Below are 13,888 nucleotides of genomic sequence, written 5' to 3' on the forward strand. Positions count from 1 at the left end.
TGGACTCATCTAACATACTTGGAATATCTATTATGTATAGCAAACATCATGGAATATCTATTATGTATAGCAAACATCTAGAGATGCACTGACTGATAGTTACATGTGGCAATTGAAATTTAAATTTTAGTTACTTACAATAAAATAAGAAAGGATCCTTAGTTACTTGGTTGCACTAGCCACATTTCAAGTGCCTAGCAGCCATATGTGCCGAACAGAACGCACAGAAAGTTCTGTTGGACAGCGTTGCTTTCAAGACAAGAAACAAACATGATATACAATGAGCACTAGACTCGTAGCATCCAGAATTACTAGTACATGACTAGAGTTTCCTTTTGGAACAGATATCTTTGCTCGTGTTGATGAAGATGCTTAAAACTGTCCTTGTGTCCAATAGACAATAACCCTGTTTGATGCTAAATCAAATTATGGCCACCAAATTAAAGATAAGACCCTATCCTTGTCAATTCTTTTTCTGTCCTGCTTAGTTGTCTATTTTGTTATTTTTGTTCTAAACCTAGTGTAATGTAATTTTTACAAAATGACATTTTGAAAGAAAACAACTCCAAGGTATTAGCTTAAACTTGATTCACCTTCCATGTCCTAGTATACTGGCTTTAAGTTCCTCTGCCTATAAAAGTAATAGCTCATCGCAGCTTTGGCTGAGTTCAGCCTAAGTGGGCAGGAGAGGCATACATCAAAAGGCTTTACTGTATAAAGATGCACTCTTGGTCCATCTGCTGCAGATATTTTATCCCATTCTTATTCTTTTGCAGATCACCTACAAAGCAGTCAGTTCCTTTGACCCAGAAATTGATTTATCCGATCAAAGTGGAAGAGTTTCAAAACTGGGAAATGAAACCCATTTTCTGTTTTTTGGACTGTATCCGGGGACCACATACTCCTTTACCGTCCGCGCTAGCACAGCTAAGGGTTTTGGACCTCCAGCAACAAATCAGTTCACCACCAAAATCTCAGGTATGATTAAAAATTCATGAGTTATGTCTTTTATCAGAAGGAGTGCTTTTCAGTGCCATTGTCAAGTACTCAAAGCTTGCCCAAGCTAACAAAGCCTGCCCAGATTGATAACTCTGGATGCCTGAATATCAACTCAGAATTTGATGAAATACTACAGGTATTTGTAATGCTGGAGCTGAAGAGCCTTATGTGCTAGAAAGTGGTACCTGTTTTAGCAGCGTGCATTCAAGGATTTGGACAGAGGCAGAAGGTTTTCTTCAGTGTACTGTCATCCCAAGTTACTAAAACAAGCAGAGTCAGAAAAATCCCTGTAATGAGCCACGAATGATTGAGCACTCAGCAGAAAGGCAGCATTATACAGAGTTGGCTTCCAGAAGAATCAGCCTTCCTTGGGACCTTCACCATTAGTCATTCTAGGTCCTGAAGAGAGTGGAGTGGCACAAGGCAATTACAGAGTCCAGCTTTTCCCCTTTGCACCATCCAACAGAAGATATAATTTGAAAAATATTTCTGGGCATGTGCAACTGTGCAGAAAATGACTTTGTGCCTCAGTCTAAAGGAAACGAAGTTGCCATCTGGTATGAGATATTCAACAGCAGTAAATGCAATTCCATGGACATTTCCTTTTTCCATTTTTTTCCTTTGGGAATGAATTCGTATGTGTATGTGTTTGAGTTTTGCTTTGACTGTTTTAGGCAGGGATAGAGGGGATGGAGGTGGGGGTTGGGGTGGGGAATAACCCTTTTAATCAGCCAGGGTTACTTAATGTTTATACCTGTTAGCTTGATGTTTGTACCTATTGTCCCTCATACCTGTTTTTTTGTTTGTTTGTTTTGTTTTGTTTTTTAAATTTTTGACTGGAACTGAAGGACAGGAAGTACAACAGTGTAAGCTGTCTGCTAGGTTTTTAGGGAGAGAGCTTTGGAATGTTGTTTTTAAGCAATCAAAATGTAAGGGATAATTTTTTATTGTGGAAAGATTATATTTACAAACACAAACATGACTTGAAATTTAATGTAATTTAATATTTGATATTTATAGGCTATTAGGAAAAATACAGAGAGTTGGAAAAGAAGAAGTGCTTGAGAGGTTAGAAAAATTCAAGTTTAGAAAACAGATGGATGAATAGACCACTGGGCTTAGAACCAGAAAATTTGGGTTCTAGTTGTATTTTTTCCATGTACTTTCTCTTTGATCTTGATCAAATTAATTTACCACTGTATGTAAGCTAAAGATGATAATATCTAGTGCATGAAATATGTACCGATGTGTATACTTCCAAGCACATTTAAAAAAAATTTCCCTATGAAACCCATATTTCAAAGAATTTTATCTAAAAAGAGGCATTTTTTCTTAGAAAAAAATCATTTTTTTTTTTTTTTACCATTTTTATTAGACAGGGATTCTGATCAATCTGAGCCTGGAGGCTGTTAACATATCAAATGCATATAATTCTATCCAGAAACAAAGACTCTTGAGGTTTGACTTAGCCTATGCAGGCTCCTCAAGGATAACTATTTGATTTCTACAGTTGAAAAAAATATTGCAGTAATTGAGTAGTGTTTTCTACTTTCATGGGCCTAAGATAAGGGACTACTCTGTTTTACAAAACGTAATGCTGTATTATGAATTGGAGTTAATTTTTAATGTAATTGGAGTTAATTTTTAATGCTAAGAAAATCTGATAAAAAGAAGTGAGAAATAGCCCATGTCTTTCACATAACCCTATTTATAGGTAGGACGATTTAAAAAATCATCTTTGCACAAAATGATCTCTAGCTTTCTCATCTCTCTATGAGTTGGGAAAAGACTTTGTGCCTTCCCATGTCACAGCCCCCATAAAATGATGTGTCTTGTCCTTGGTGGTGACAAAATTACTAAAGAGCTCTGTTGTTATCTTATCATAAAAAGAATTAGCAATCTAGAGAAGAAAAGAATGCCATGAAATGGCCTTGGTAATAAGATTCACACTGGGAAGAGAACTAACATTTATAGAATTATATTTGCCTGGCTCTGTCTGTCTATTATCTCTTTGGATTCCCATCATAAGCCTGGGCTGGGGGCTAGTTCCCTCATTTTTAAAGATGAGTAAACTGATGCTCCAGAGATAATTAATGTACCCTAAGCTTTAGGACTGGTTAAAACAAAACAAAAAGTCAAATCTAAGTCTTTGATTCCCATGTCTCTTCTACTGTCAAGCTTTCCCTGGGAGCTTATAAAGTCACCTCCAATTGTAACAAGCCACCCTAGATCTCACAGCACCTTCACATCCCTAAATGGATCTTTTATAAATGGGAAGCACTGTCCTAGGTGGAACAACTGCAAATTTCCCCTTCGTGGCCCTACTGATGATTTCTTAAATATGTGTTTAAAGCGAACAACGTATCGAAGGATGTCATATATGCAGAAAAGTGCACACATTTTCAGTGCACAGGTTGATGAATTTTCACAAGTTGACCACAGCCATTTACCCAGACCCCAAATCAAGAAACAGTATTGCTAGCAACTTAGAAACCGCCCTCAAGCCCTCTCCCAGTATAAACTCAAGATCAAAGAGGTCAATATAGACTTATTTTAGCAGCAGTCCCTGACGTTGTCTGGTGGGTGGCTTTTCGTGGTCTTTCGACAGCTGCCATTTAAGCTAATGCACTGAGTTCCTAGTGGTTTCTGTAACACAAAGTGGAAAGAAAACTGAAAAGATAAACCAGAACTAATGAGTCTCCCATCCTCTGCCTTTCCCCCCAGCGCCCTCCATGCCAGCTTATGAATTCGAGACGCCCTTGAATCAGACTGACAACACAGTGACAGTCCTGCTGAAGCCAGCACACAGCCGAGGCGCCCCGGTCAGGTATGGAGCCAGGAGCAACAGGGAATCAGATTAATTCACTTCTCAAATGTGTTTCCTAGGAATGGGCCACCAACCTCGGTCAGCATGTAAACCCATATCTCTATTAGCTCTAATTAAAGGAAATGGCTGGGGAAAATGAAAGCGCCTTGATTCAGGGCTTTCAAGTATTGTTTAAAGAGCTCAATTAGGATGCAAGTGGGTTGTTTTTGCAGATAGAACAAAGCGACTGTCCCTTGAATAGGGGGCCTCACTTCTGAAAGGTAATTGCTTGCTGCTGTTTAGAAATCCAATGGGAGGTGACATGTCTGTCCCCTTTCTTTAAATGGCATTTGTTTTTCATTTACCTGGGATTTTAAGTCAGTTAACTTTTAGTAAATGGGCTTATTTTTCAATTGAAAATGTGGGGTGTGATTGTTTTAAAAAAAGAAACAAGTGATTGTAAGAACACTGTGAAATCTTTATTTGAAAAGATACAAGTTTATTACCAACGTCTAGGCCCTATTTTTCATTCCATGATGATTTGTATAGCTAAAAAATTACAAAGTGTAACTTTTACAGTGAATGAATAAAATAAATTTATTCTTCCTAGGAAGGCACAAAGGAATGCCTGAATAACTCTTGAGTATGAACTTGTCATAAGCTCATTAATCTTTATAAATGAAATTTCAACTGTTTCAGAGGGAATTTAGATTTTTTTACCTTTGAATTATCAGCATAGATTCCCTTCAAAATAGTCTATTACTTTGATTAGCTTACTCCAAGGAAACATTTACATTCACATTTAAGGCTGTATTCGGTTTGTTTCATGTTCCTTTTGTAGAATTTTATTTCATTAACCTTTTGAATCCTGGCTGTGTTTGATCACGTTTTCACTTCAATACTGTAGGCAATCAGCCGGATTTCTTTCTACTTAACAAATTATATAAAGTTTCAGTTCATAAAATCAAAAGTTAAAATAGTATTCATTGATAGTGAAGTCAGATGAGGGTGGGATCACAGAGAATTGTCTTTGAAAAATCTACAAAATTTTATGAAACAATTTTTTAGTTTATTCTGTTGAATACACTCAGCATCGTAGCCCATGTAAGGGATTTAGGCTGGTCATTCATGGGTGCATTTTTGTGAAAATGCCATGAAAAATATAAAAGCGTCATTCCAAATTTCTCTTGGTGATGCTGGTCAAGACGGGGCATCAGCGACCCTTGTCAGTCCCTTTGGGGGAGCTCATGGTGTCGAGGATGTCTCCCCACTGTCCTGCACCCCACCTTCTCTAGAGGTCTGCCCAACATTCAGGGGTGCTGTGCCTGTGCAGCAGACTTTTTTCCACTCCAGAAAGCTGAATTATTATTAAATGAAAATTGAAGTTCTGATGGTAGTCTTGATAGCATGTGTGCTAGTTTGTATATATTATATTCCCCAGAAAAAAACATATTCTTTAATGCGCTCTTGTGGGGGCAGATGTATTAGTGTTGATTAGATTGGAATCTTTGGATTAGGCTGTTTCCATGGAGATGTGACCCACCCAACTGTGAGTGACAACATTGATTAGGGTGTGACCTCTTGATTGAATGTTTCCATGGAAATGTGGCCCCACCCATTCAGGGTGGGTCTTGATTAGTTCACTGGAGTCCTATAAAAAGAGCTCACAAACAGAGGGACCTCAGAGCAACTGAGAGTGACATTCTGAAGAGGAGCAGCAGCTAAGAGAGGACAAAACACCACAAGGGCAACGTTTTATAGAACGCCGTTTTGAAACACAACATGAGAGCAAGTGGATGCCAGCCACGTGCCTTCCCAGCTAACAGAGGTTTTCTGGATGCCAGTGGCCTTTCTCCGGTGATGGTACCCTATTGTTGATGCTTTCTCTTGGACATTTATGGCCTTAAGACTGTAACTTTGTAACCAAATAAACCCCCTTTATAAAAGCCAATCCATTTCTGGTGTTTTGCAAAACGGCAGCATTAGCAATCCGGAACAGCATCCTTTCATTCTGACCAACTCAGCACTAATGGCTGTTTAGGACGAGAATCAGTATTTTGCTGCCAAAGCATCATGACAAAAAGAAAGGACTTAAGCAGTCACTGACCTTCAGTACCTCCAAACAGAAGAGAGTGGAAACCCTAACCCTTTCCCAAACACACACAGTGATTCCCTGTACAACGTTATTCTCATATAAACTCCTTCTGCACATTTTCTATTCTTGGTGCATCTTACCTTCAAAACCTCTCACTTAGATTTCCACCCACATCTTTTCACAAATCTTTCCAAGTCCAAGTTCCCAAATGACATTGCTCTGAGCACTCTAAGTTAGCCTTCTGCGCACCTACCTCAACCCACTTCATCTTTATTATGGTAGTTGCGTTCTGAACTACTGATCATTTTCTTCCTGTCGTCTATCTTGCCAAGGCATTATTTTTTTCTTGTTTACTTTTACACATTTCTAATTGTTTTAGAGACATTGGAGCCTCTACTAGTTTGTTCACTACAGATGTCCTCAGGCTTTCTATTATTATGTCTATAAAAATACAGATTCAAATGCTCATGAAAGTGTCCAAAATGCCTAGCTTTCATCACAGATCTTACATCATCTCATCAGACTCAGCCATCTAAGTAAGTTGTTATTTCACTTTATGGGCTCACACCCTCTTTTGCATCACCACAATGCGCGATTTCCAAGTTCACACTGCCCGGCTTTGATTGAAGACCATCTAGTTGTTGGCTCAACTCACCTTTAATGTGTTAGGGTCACTTTTTGAGTTCGGCCTCTATTATACTTTCCGCCATATTCACATCTGGAGATTAGTAAACTGACTGCATTCATAGTCCACATCACTGACCATGAGCATCCATGATGTGAATAAAGATCAGTCCCTGTGGGACACACCTGGAGTTGGCATTACAGGAAAACCCTCTACAGGCAACACCTTTGCTGAAATGATGTGGATCTTACATGGGCAAATGTTCTTGGCACAAATTTGAGAGAGGAAATTATCTTAACCTCACCTGTCAGAAAAATGAATGTTCTCTTAAAAGAATTCGTTATATTGTGCAACATAATGGGACTGATTGTCTATTGAGTAGATGGAAGACCAAAATATCTAGGAAGACTAATTTGGAAAAGAATGCCCATAATACCCTGAAACTAAATGGGGTATGTTAAAATTTCAAGATTTCATATAATGTTTAGAGAAATAAGAACTCTGATTAGGGAATCATAGAGACCTAAAACATAAAGCCATACTGCAGATTGCAACATTTGAACACATCTGGAAATTTGCAAAATGCACATGTAATCAAACTGCAATACAAGAAAGCTTTTCCCAAATGATAAGAAAAATAGTAGAAGAAAGAGTGGAAATGAAAGTGAACATCTGTTTGCTCTCCTGGATTTTGCACAGTATTATGTATTCAAAAATACTGGCATTGTGTGGTTTTAAGACCCATTCCTTCAATTGATTTGATTTTTCTTTAATCCATATTCATTGGTGTTGAAAATTCAGTCATACTTTGTTTATGCACTTCACTTAGTAAGGTGGTTATGTATTGATTCAACTACAAACACTCAGCTTGCTTAATGCAGATTCTTGAAATTGCACTAAACCCTCAATCTAAATGATTGTTGCCTTTCTATTGATCAACATATCAGTTCTGACATATAAAATTATTTAAATCCTGACATGTCTAGGAAGAACACAAATTCCATCATTCCAGCCAGCAAATGAGCGCCTGGGAGAGAATTCTAATGTCTGTTCATGGATTCAATTTTTTTTTCTTAATAAGACAGGGAAAAGCTGGATTTTCTTTTTCTCATTTAGAATTCCCTCAATTCTCTTTCTTCTCCTCCCCACTGTCCATGCAGATACAACCCAATTGAGTAAACCCTCAACATTTGGCAGTGATAGAGCACCTCGCAATAAAGAATGATTTCTACACAAATTTTCATGCTTTACTTGCACTAACAAAAAACGCTTTCTGTGATCTTACTTTTGTGATGTGTATATAATCTGCTGTGTGCAATATTCCTCATTAATGGTGTTTCATACCTTATAATGATTGACTGCTTGAGACAAGATCATCTAGTTGTTGTGCTTTAGATGATGCTCTTTACAAATGACTCTCATTTTGTTCTTTAGACATAGTTGTTTTCTTTGTTCATAAATAGCTTGGGGCAATCGATCTTCTTAGTTAAAACTCCACGCTTGCATATGTTAGTTAAACTTTCTTGTGCTCATGCCAGTGAAATTCAGGAGAAACTCTTGAGTGGAGAAATCACCTATCACAGTTGTCTGTTCATGGAGATTGGGAGGCGGACAGTAATTGCTTCAACAACCCAAACATTAGAACTGGATTCTTAAACATGGGAATGTGATTTTAATTTAATTCTAATGAAGGAAGTTCCAATTATTTTAATGCTTGCTGTTGCTTTTCTCTTCATTGATAACTTATTATACTGTGGTTGTCCTCCCAATCAAATGCTTCCTTAATAGGTATAATTAAAAAGCAATGTGGGAATAGTTTTTGAGAACCAGGGACAAAATCTGAATGCTGATAAGAACTTGGCTATAATTTGAATGAGGAAGAGATGTGGTGTAAGGAATGGATGAAATATTTTGCTCTACTTATTTTAAGGGTGGTCATAGTAAGACAGAGTAAGATTTAAATGAACTAGGAATTTTTTCCCATTAGAAAAAGGCAAACTTAAGTGTTTTATTTGTCCAAAACACTGCTGATTAACAACAAAAAAGTCTTGTATCCTAGAACAACTTTAGTTTCATATGAGTCAGAACTTTATTTATTTTTATATGAGCTATCCAAGATTTTATTAGATTGGCCTTACCTTGAATTCATTATTGTGGTGGACTTTGTAAACATCTGCTATTTGTATTTCCTCCTCCCTGTCATATTTTCCTCATGCTACTTTGCCTTATGTGGTTAACCAGAAAAAATGTATACAAATTTTAAAACATCATTGTTAATTTCTAATATTTCCAGATTTATTCAAACCACTCATCAAATATTCCATAACAAAGTAGAAAATTAGAAATGCATTCGGGATGCTTTTTTTCCCTCATTGTCTAACTTGTGGTCCTTTTAAAAAAAGTCCGTTCTGTATTCTCAAAATAAGGCAAAGGACAACTTTATTTCCATTGAGGAAAATGGAGAGCAAAGCAATTGTTATTTCTTTTAAGAAAATTGCCATACTTTCAGGGAATGGTCGATTGATCAGATTCCAGAACTGTCTGGAAGGCAGCTTTCTTCCCTTTGTGAGCCAGCTGTTTGCCTCACCGCTGTTCCCTAAAGGAAACTGTCCCAGCATGAGTGTCATCGTGGCTAGCGAACCATCACCTTGGGTGACAACGTGAAATAAACCCTTTCACAGTAAAAGCAAGGATGGGATCATTATTATCAATGAAACACAGGAGGTAATCATACATTCTGCTTTTAATTTCCCATATTAGAAATTACGGTTGTTGGCATACCATTGACTATGGTTTCGAAGTTGGATATTATGAAGTAGGAGCAGATATTTCAACAATATGTTTGAAAGCAGCAGCAACTCGTTTGTCTTCCTCTCTGTAGAAGTCCAAGGAAAGAGTCCCGGTGGTACCTAGCATGGTAATTTGTTATGACTCATACTGGTAGCATCATCTCTTAAAAACACAATCGGTCATACCACTTGATTGAAATTTTCAATCCTGTAATGGAATTTCCTAGCATGGCCTTCGCTACCCTTTGCCCCCTCTGCCTTATCTTCCTCTTAGACCTTGCTGCTCATCCCTCCACCCCACTCCCCAGACATGGAACTTTTCACTCCATCAACACTACCTTCTGTAGTTCCTTGGATGAACAGTTCTCTTCTCATCTTGCAAGGAGCCTTGGAATTCACTGCCACTTCTGCTGGGTGCTTGGGCCCCCCTTCTCCCTAGGGAGCCCTTTACATCCTGCAAATCCCAGAGCAGATGTCACCTCTCCCCATATCACTCCCACTTTGGGGGTACCACTCACCCTCATTCATGCTTATGTCATTACAGCTATTAGCATAAGAATGGCAGCAACTGCGTCTTATTTATTTTTGCATCCCCAACAGGAATCAATAAATATTTGCTAAGGAGAGGCTAGGCCTCCCTAGAATTGTGCCTAAGAGCCTCCTCCCGAATGCCTCTTTGTTGCTCAGATGTGGCTCTCTCTCTCTAGCTAAGCCAACTTGAAAGGTGAAATCACTAGCCCTCCCCCCTACATGGGATCTGACACCCAGGGGAGTGAATCTCCCTGGCAACGTGGAATATGACTCCCGAGGAGGAATCTAGTCCCAGCTTCTTGGGATGGAGAACATCTTCTTGACCAAAAGGGGCATGTGAAAGGAAATGAAATAAGTTTCAGTGGCTGAGAGATTCCAAAAGTTGCCGAGAGGTCACTCTGGTGGGCACTCTTACGCACAATATAGACAACTCTTTTTAGGTTCTAATGAATTGGAATAGCTATCAGTAAATACCTGAAACTATCAAACTACAACCCAGAATCCATGAATCTTGAAGGCAATTGTATAAAAATATAGCTTATGAGGGGTGACGATGTGATTGGGAAAGCCATGTGGATCACACTCCCTTTTGTCCAGTGTATGGATGAATGAGTAGGAAAATGGGAGCAAAAAATAAATAAAATTAAAATAAGATAAGATAAGATAAAATTTAAAACAATATATAAAATTTTGCTAAATTTAATGGGAAAAATATTTTATTTAATTGTCTTTTTTTTTCCTTCATCCCACAAGACTGAAGTGACATTCCCATCCATCCTCTTCATTCTTTAGGGTGTCCTCACCACGTGAGTCATCTTTCAGGAGTTTTGGTGGTTGTCTGAAGCAGACAAACTCATCACTGAAGCATTCAGATAATGAATGCCTTCCAGGGCTTCCAGTAACCTAGGGAACTCTTCTGGGAGGAGTGAGGGAGACACATCCTGAAGAGGAGACAGGCATGGAGACAGCTAATCACATAACGTGGAGGAAAATGCATGGAGAAGTGGATTGGGAATGCTGGGCAAAACCAGCTGTGCTTTCCTTGGGGTGGGAGTCAGGTTAGGCTATAGTGTGTTATCAGATGCTTCATGAACATTCTAGTAAAATGCTCCAAGTTTTTCAACTAGAAATTTACGTATACACATTGTGGTTGTGTTTATATGTATGTAGGTATATATGTATGCATATATGTATACAGCATACATGTGTATTTGTGTGTTATGCATAAGTATATTTATATTTTAGGTATATATGTATGTGTTTTTAAACCTTGAGGTTTACCAGGGCCAAGTTGACCATAACCTATCAAACAATTGAAATGCATCTTCACTCCTTCTGCTCTTGTCATCCATCCTTCTGCCTTTCTGTGCTCCAGGCCCCAGATCCAAGTACCAGATGTCCCCCAGATTTATTTTTTACCAGACACTTGCCCCCAACACCTCAGTGCCATGGTGAGCCCTGAGCCCTGAGCCCTCCTGTGGCAGCTGTTTCTGCTGATACCTGCCGTGGCCTCATAGAAACTTTTCCTGCATTAATTCACCAAAGAGTCAGACTCTCTGCCTTCCAAAATGGTAGCTGGTCTCATAAATGAATATTTTCTAGCTGATTCTTGAAAGAAGGCCAGCATGCCTTCACTAATTATTGGTTCTGGAAACATGAAACCCTTGCACATTTCCCAGCCTCAATGGGTGACTTTACAGTGTTGTTGTGGTAGGTTGATGGTGGGAATGGAGACAGTTGGCAACTATGGAGGCATAAATTGGTGCTTTAGCGCATCAGTTCCAGAGCCCAACTGCCCGACTTCAAACCCCAGCTCCACTACTCACCATGTGACCTTAGACATGCTACTTAATCTGTCTGTGCTTTAATTTCTTCATCTGTAAAGCCAGCATGATAATTGTACCAACACTAGGATTGTTGTGAAGATTAATTGAGTTAATATTTTTAAAACACTTCGAAACATACTTCACACATACTAAATGGTACATGAGTGTTTGCTCTTGATGTAGCATCCTCATGTCATACCAGTGGGTAGTTTGCATTATTTCTATTCTTAGGACCAGCCCTTGTCCTCCAGCTTTTCCTTTATTAGTTCACCTTGTTTTGTTAAAATTTGTTATCACAAAAAATCTATTTTTACATGGAAAATAAATTAAACATTTAACAATTGTCTTTACCAACAGAAACATAAATATAATTACTGTAAATTCTGATTTCTCTAAGGCATTTTGGAACTTGATTGAGTCTGTTTATTCATGCATTTGCAAGTTTCAAGAAATTAATACTGTAAATGGGTAGTGAACTTTCCCTTAATCCCAACTCTGTATAACAACTATTGAAAAAGGTTTGGTGTTTCCCTGTTGACCCCTTGCACCATTAGCTAATAGTGGTTATTATCAGCTCTACTGAATGAACTTAACCAAAAAACAAGGAAAACCTGGTCTTCTGTTTCATAACCACTGAGGAAGATTTTAATGCAACATAGTAAAACTCACGATATGACTATCTGTGAAGAGCCAGCAAGATGTGTTGCTTCCATGGCTCAATGAAGTTTAATGCTATATTCACCATGAAGAATCTAACTCTTATTCTACTTTCTTTAAAAAAAGATACATGTGATTCAAGTGCCGTTTTGTGATCATGCCGTCATTTTGATTGTTTATGTAAGAATTCACTCCCCAGACTCTACAATTTGTTTTTTAATCAGTATGGTTGTGCTCAAGAGTTTGATCCTGGCTTAGTTAAATAAGTTATTCACAAATGTGTTTCTCATTTAGTCACATAAAAATGTTATTCCCTGATTGTAGTTTCTTGCTGAAATGGCTATAATATTTTGAAAAAGAAAAAACAGTAGTGTAAAATCTCACAGTGTGAATTTACCTAAAAATACATAGATTCTGTAATATAAATTTAAAAGTAGTTTCATTTTAAATTAACCTATTAGAAATTAATTTCTCATTTCTAGGTGTAGACAATGCTTTGCTCTAAATTAATTAGAAGCTACAGAACCTATCAATAGTTAATAATCAAGGTCTAAAGTGCAAGATAATGTCAGCTGTTACACCCAAACTTTTGGACAGGTAGATCACTCCCACTTTGGCTTAGTCTAACAATCAAATAATACTTCACTTTTAGACATCACATAAATTGTGGGTCTAACTTTTTGAATGAGCACCATGATATAGGGAAAGAACATACTGATAAAAACCTGGTGACCATCACAAATTTAACATCTCTGAGCATCAGGTTTCTCATGTTTCCAAAGCAAGGGGGATAAACCCTCTTACAGAGTTGTTGGGTCCACATTTATCGTGAGGTCCCAAGCACTATGCGAGGCACTGGCCCTGCAGAGAAGGCTATTATGGGTTCTGTTCGCAAGGGGGTTGTGGTCTAAAAGGGGGAGTGAGGCCAACGTGTCATCGGGTCTTCTATGGTATTGGGGATGAGAACTTGAATCAGTGGGATCTGTAGAGGGAATGGTGGAATGTGGGAGAACTCTGAAGCTGAGTAGCTGAGTCTTAAGTGGTGGGTATTGTTCAAGGCATGTATGTGATGTTGAGGTATATGATCTGGGAGATTAGGTATGTGGCAGGAGATAATGGATGATAGAGACAGATAAGGTCCAAGAGGGAGCACTGAGTAAGTTGGTGTGGTCTTGGAGTGAGAAGTCTGTTATAAGGCTGTGTTGCGATGAGAAATAGGCAAAGCCAGGGCAAGGCTAGATTGGACAACCTCTTGCTCCATACCCAGGAATTTAGATTTATCCCTTAGGCAGGGAGTAACCATCCAAGGGATTTAGTAAGGAAAATAATGTAGCAAAGACCCTCAACTTCAGAGAATGGATTAGAAGAGGTGGTGCATTGGGAAAAACAAACAGGAGAGTGTAAAAGAGACAAGATCTAGAGCCAGAGCTGAGCTCCTCCAGGGTTCCTTTTCATTAAGCTCAGTTAATGATGGAAGTAACATAGGGCAGGAGGGAAGAGGTATATAAATGCCAAACACTGACTGACATTAAACACAAGATTTATAGAAATCAAAAATAT

The 13,888-nt window shown here is 38.3% G+C and overlaps 1 protein-coding gene across 5 annotated transcripts in view; it reads left to right on the forward strand.

Moving 5' to 3' along the window:
- PTPRM (protein tyrosine phosphatase receptor type M) overlaps positions 1–13,888 on the forward strand; it is a 792,402-nt gene that overhangs the window by 470,304 nt on the left and 308,210 nt on the right. For all 5 annotated transcript variants that reach the window (XM_037806216.1, XM_037806217.1, XM_037806218.1 and 2 more), the window contains exons 10-11: positions 777–978; positions 3,724–3,826. In XM_037806216.1, the coding sequence (XP_037662144.1) occupies positions 777–978; positions 3,724–3,826 (305 nt within the window). The remainder of the gene's footprint in view (positions 1–776; positions 979–3,723; positions 3,827–13,888) is intronic.

Source organism: Choloepus didactylus, chromosome 16 (genome assembly GCF_015220235.1).
Source record: "Choloepus didactylus isolate mChoDid1 chromosome 16, mChoDid1.pri, whole genome shotgun sequence".
Classification (NCBI taxonomy): Eukaryota; Metazoa; Chordata; class Mammalia; order Pilosa; family Megalonychidae; genus Choloepus; species Choloepus didactylus.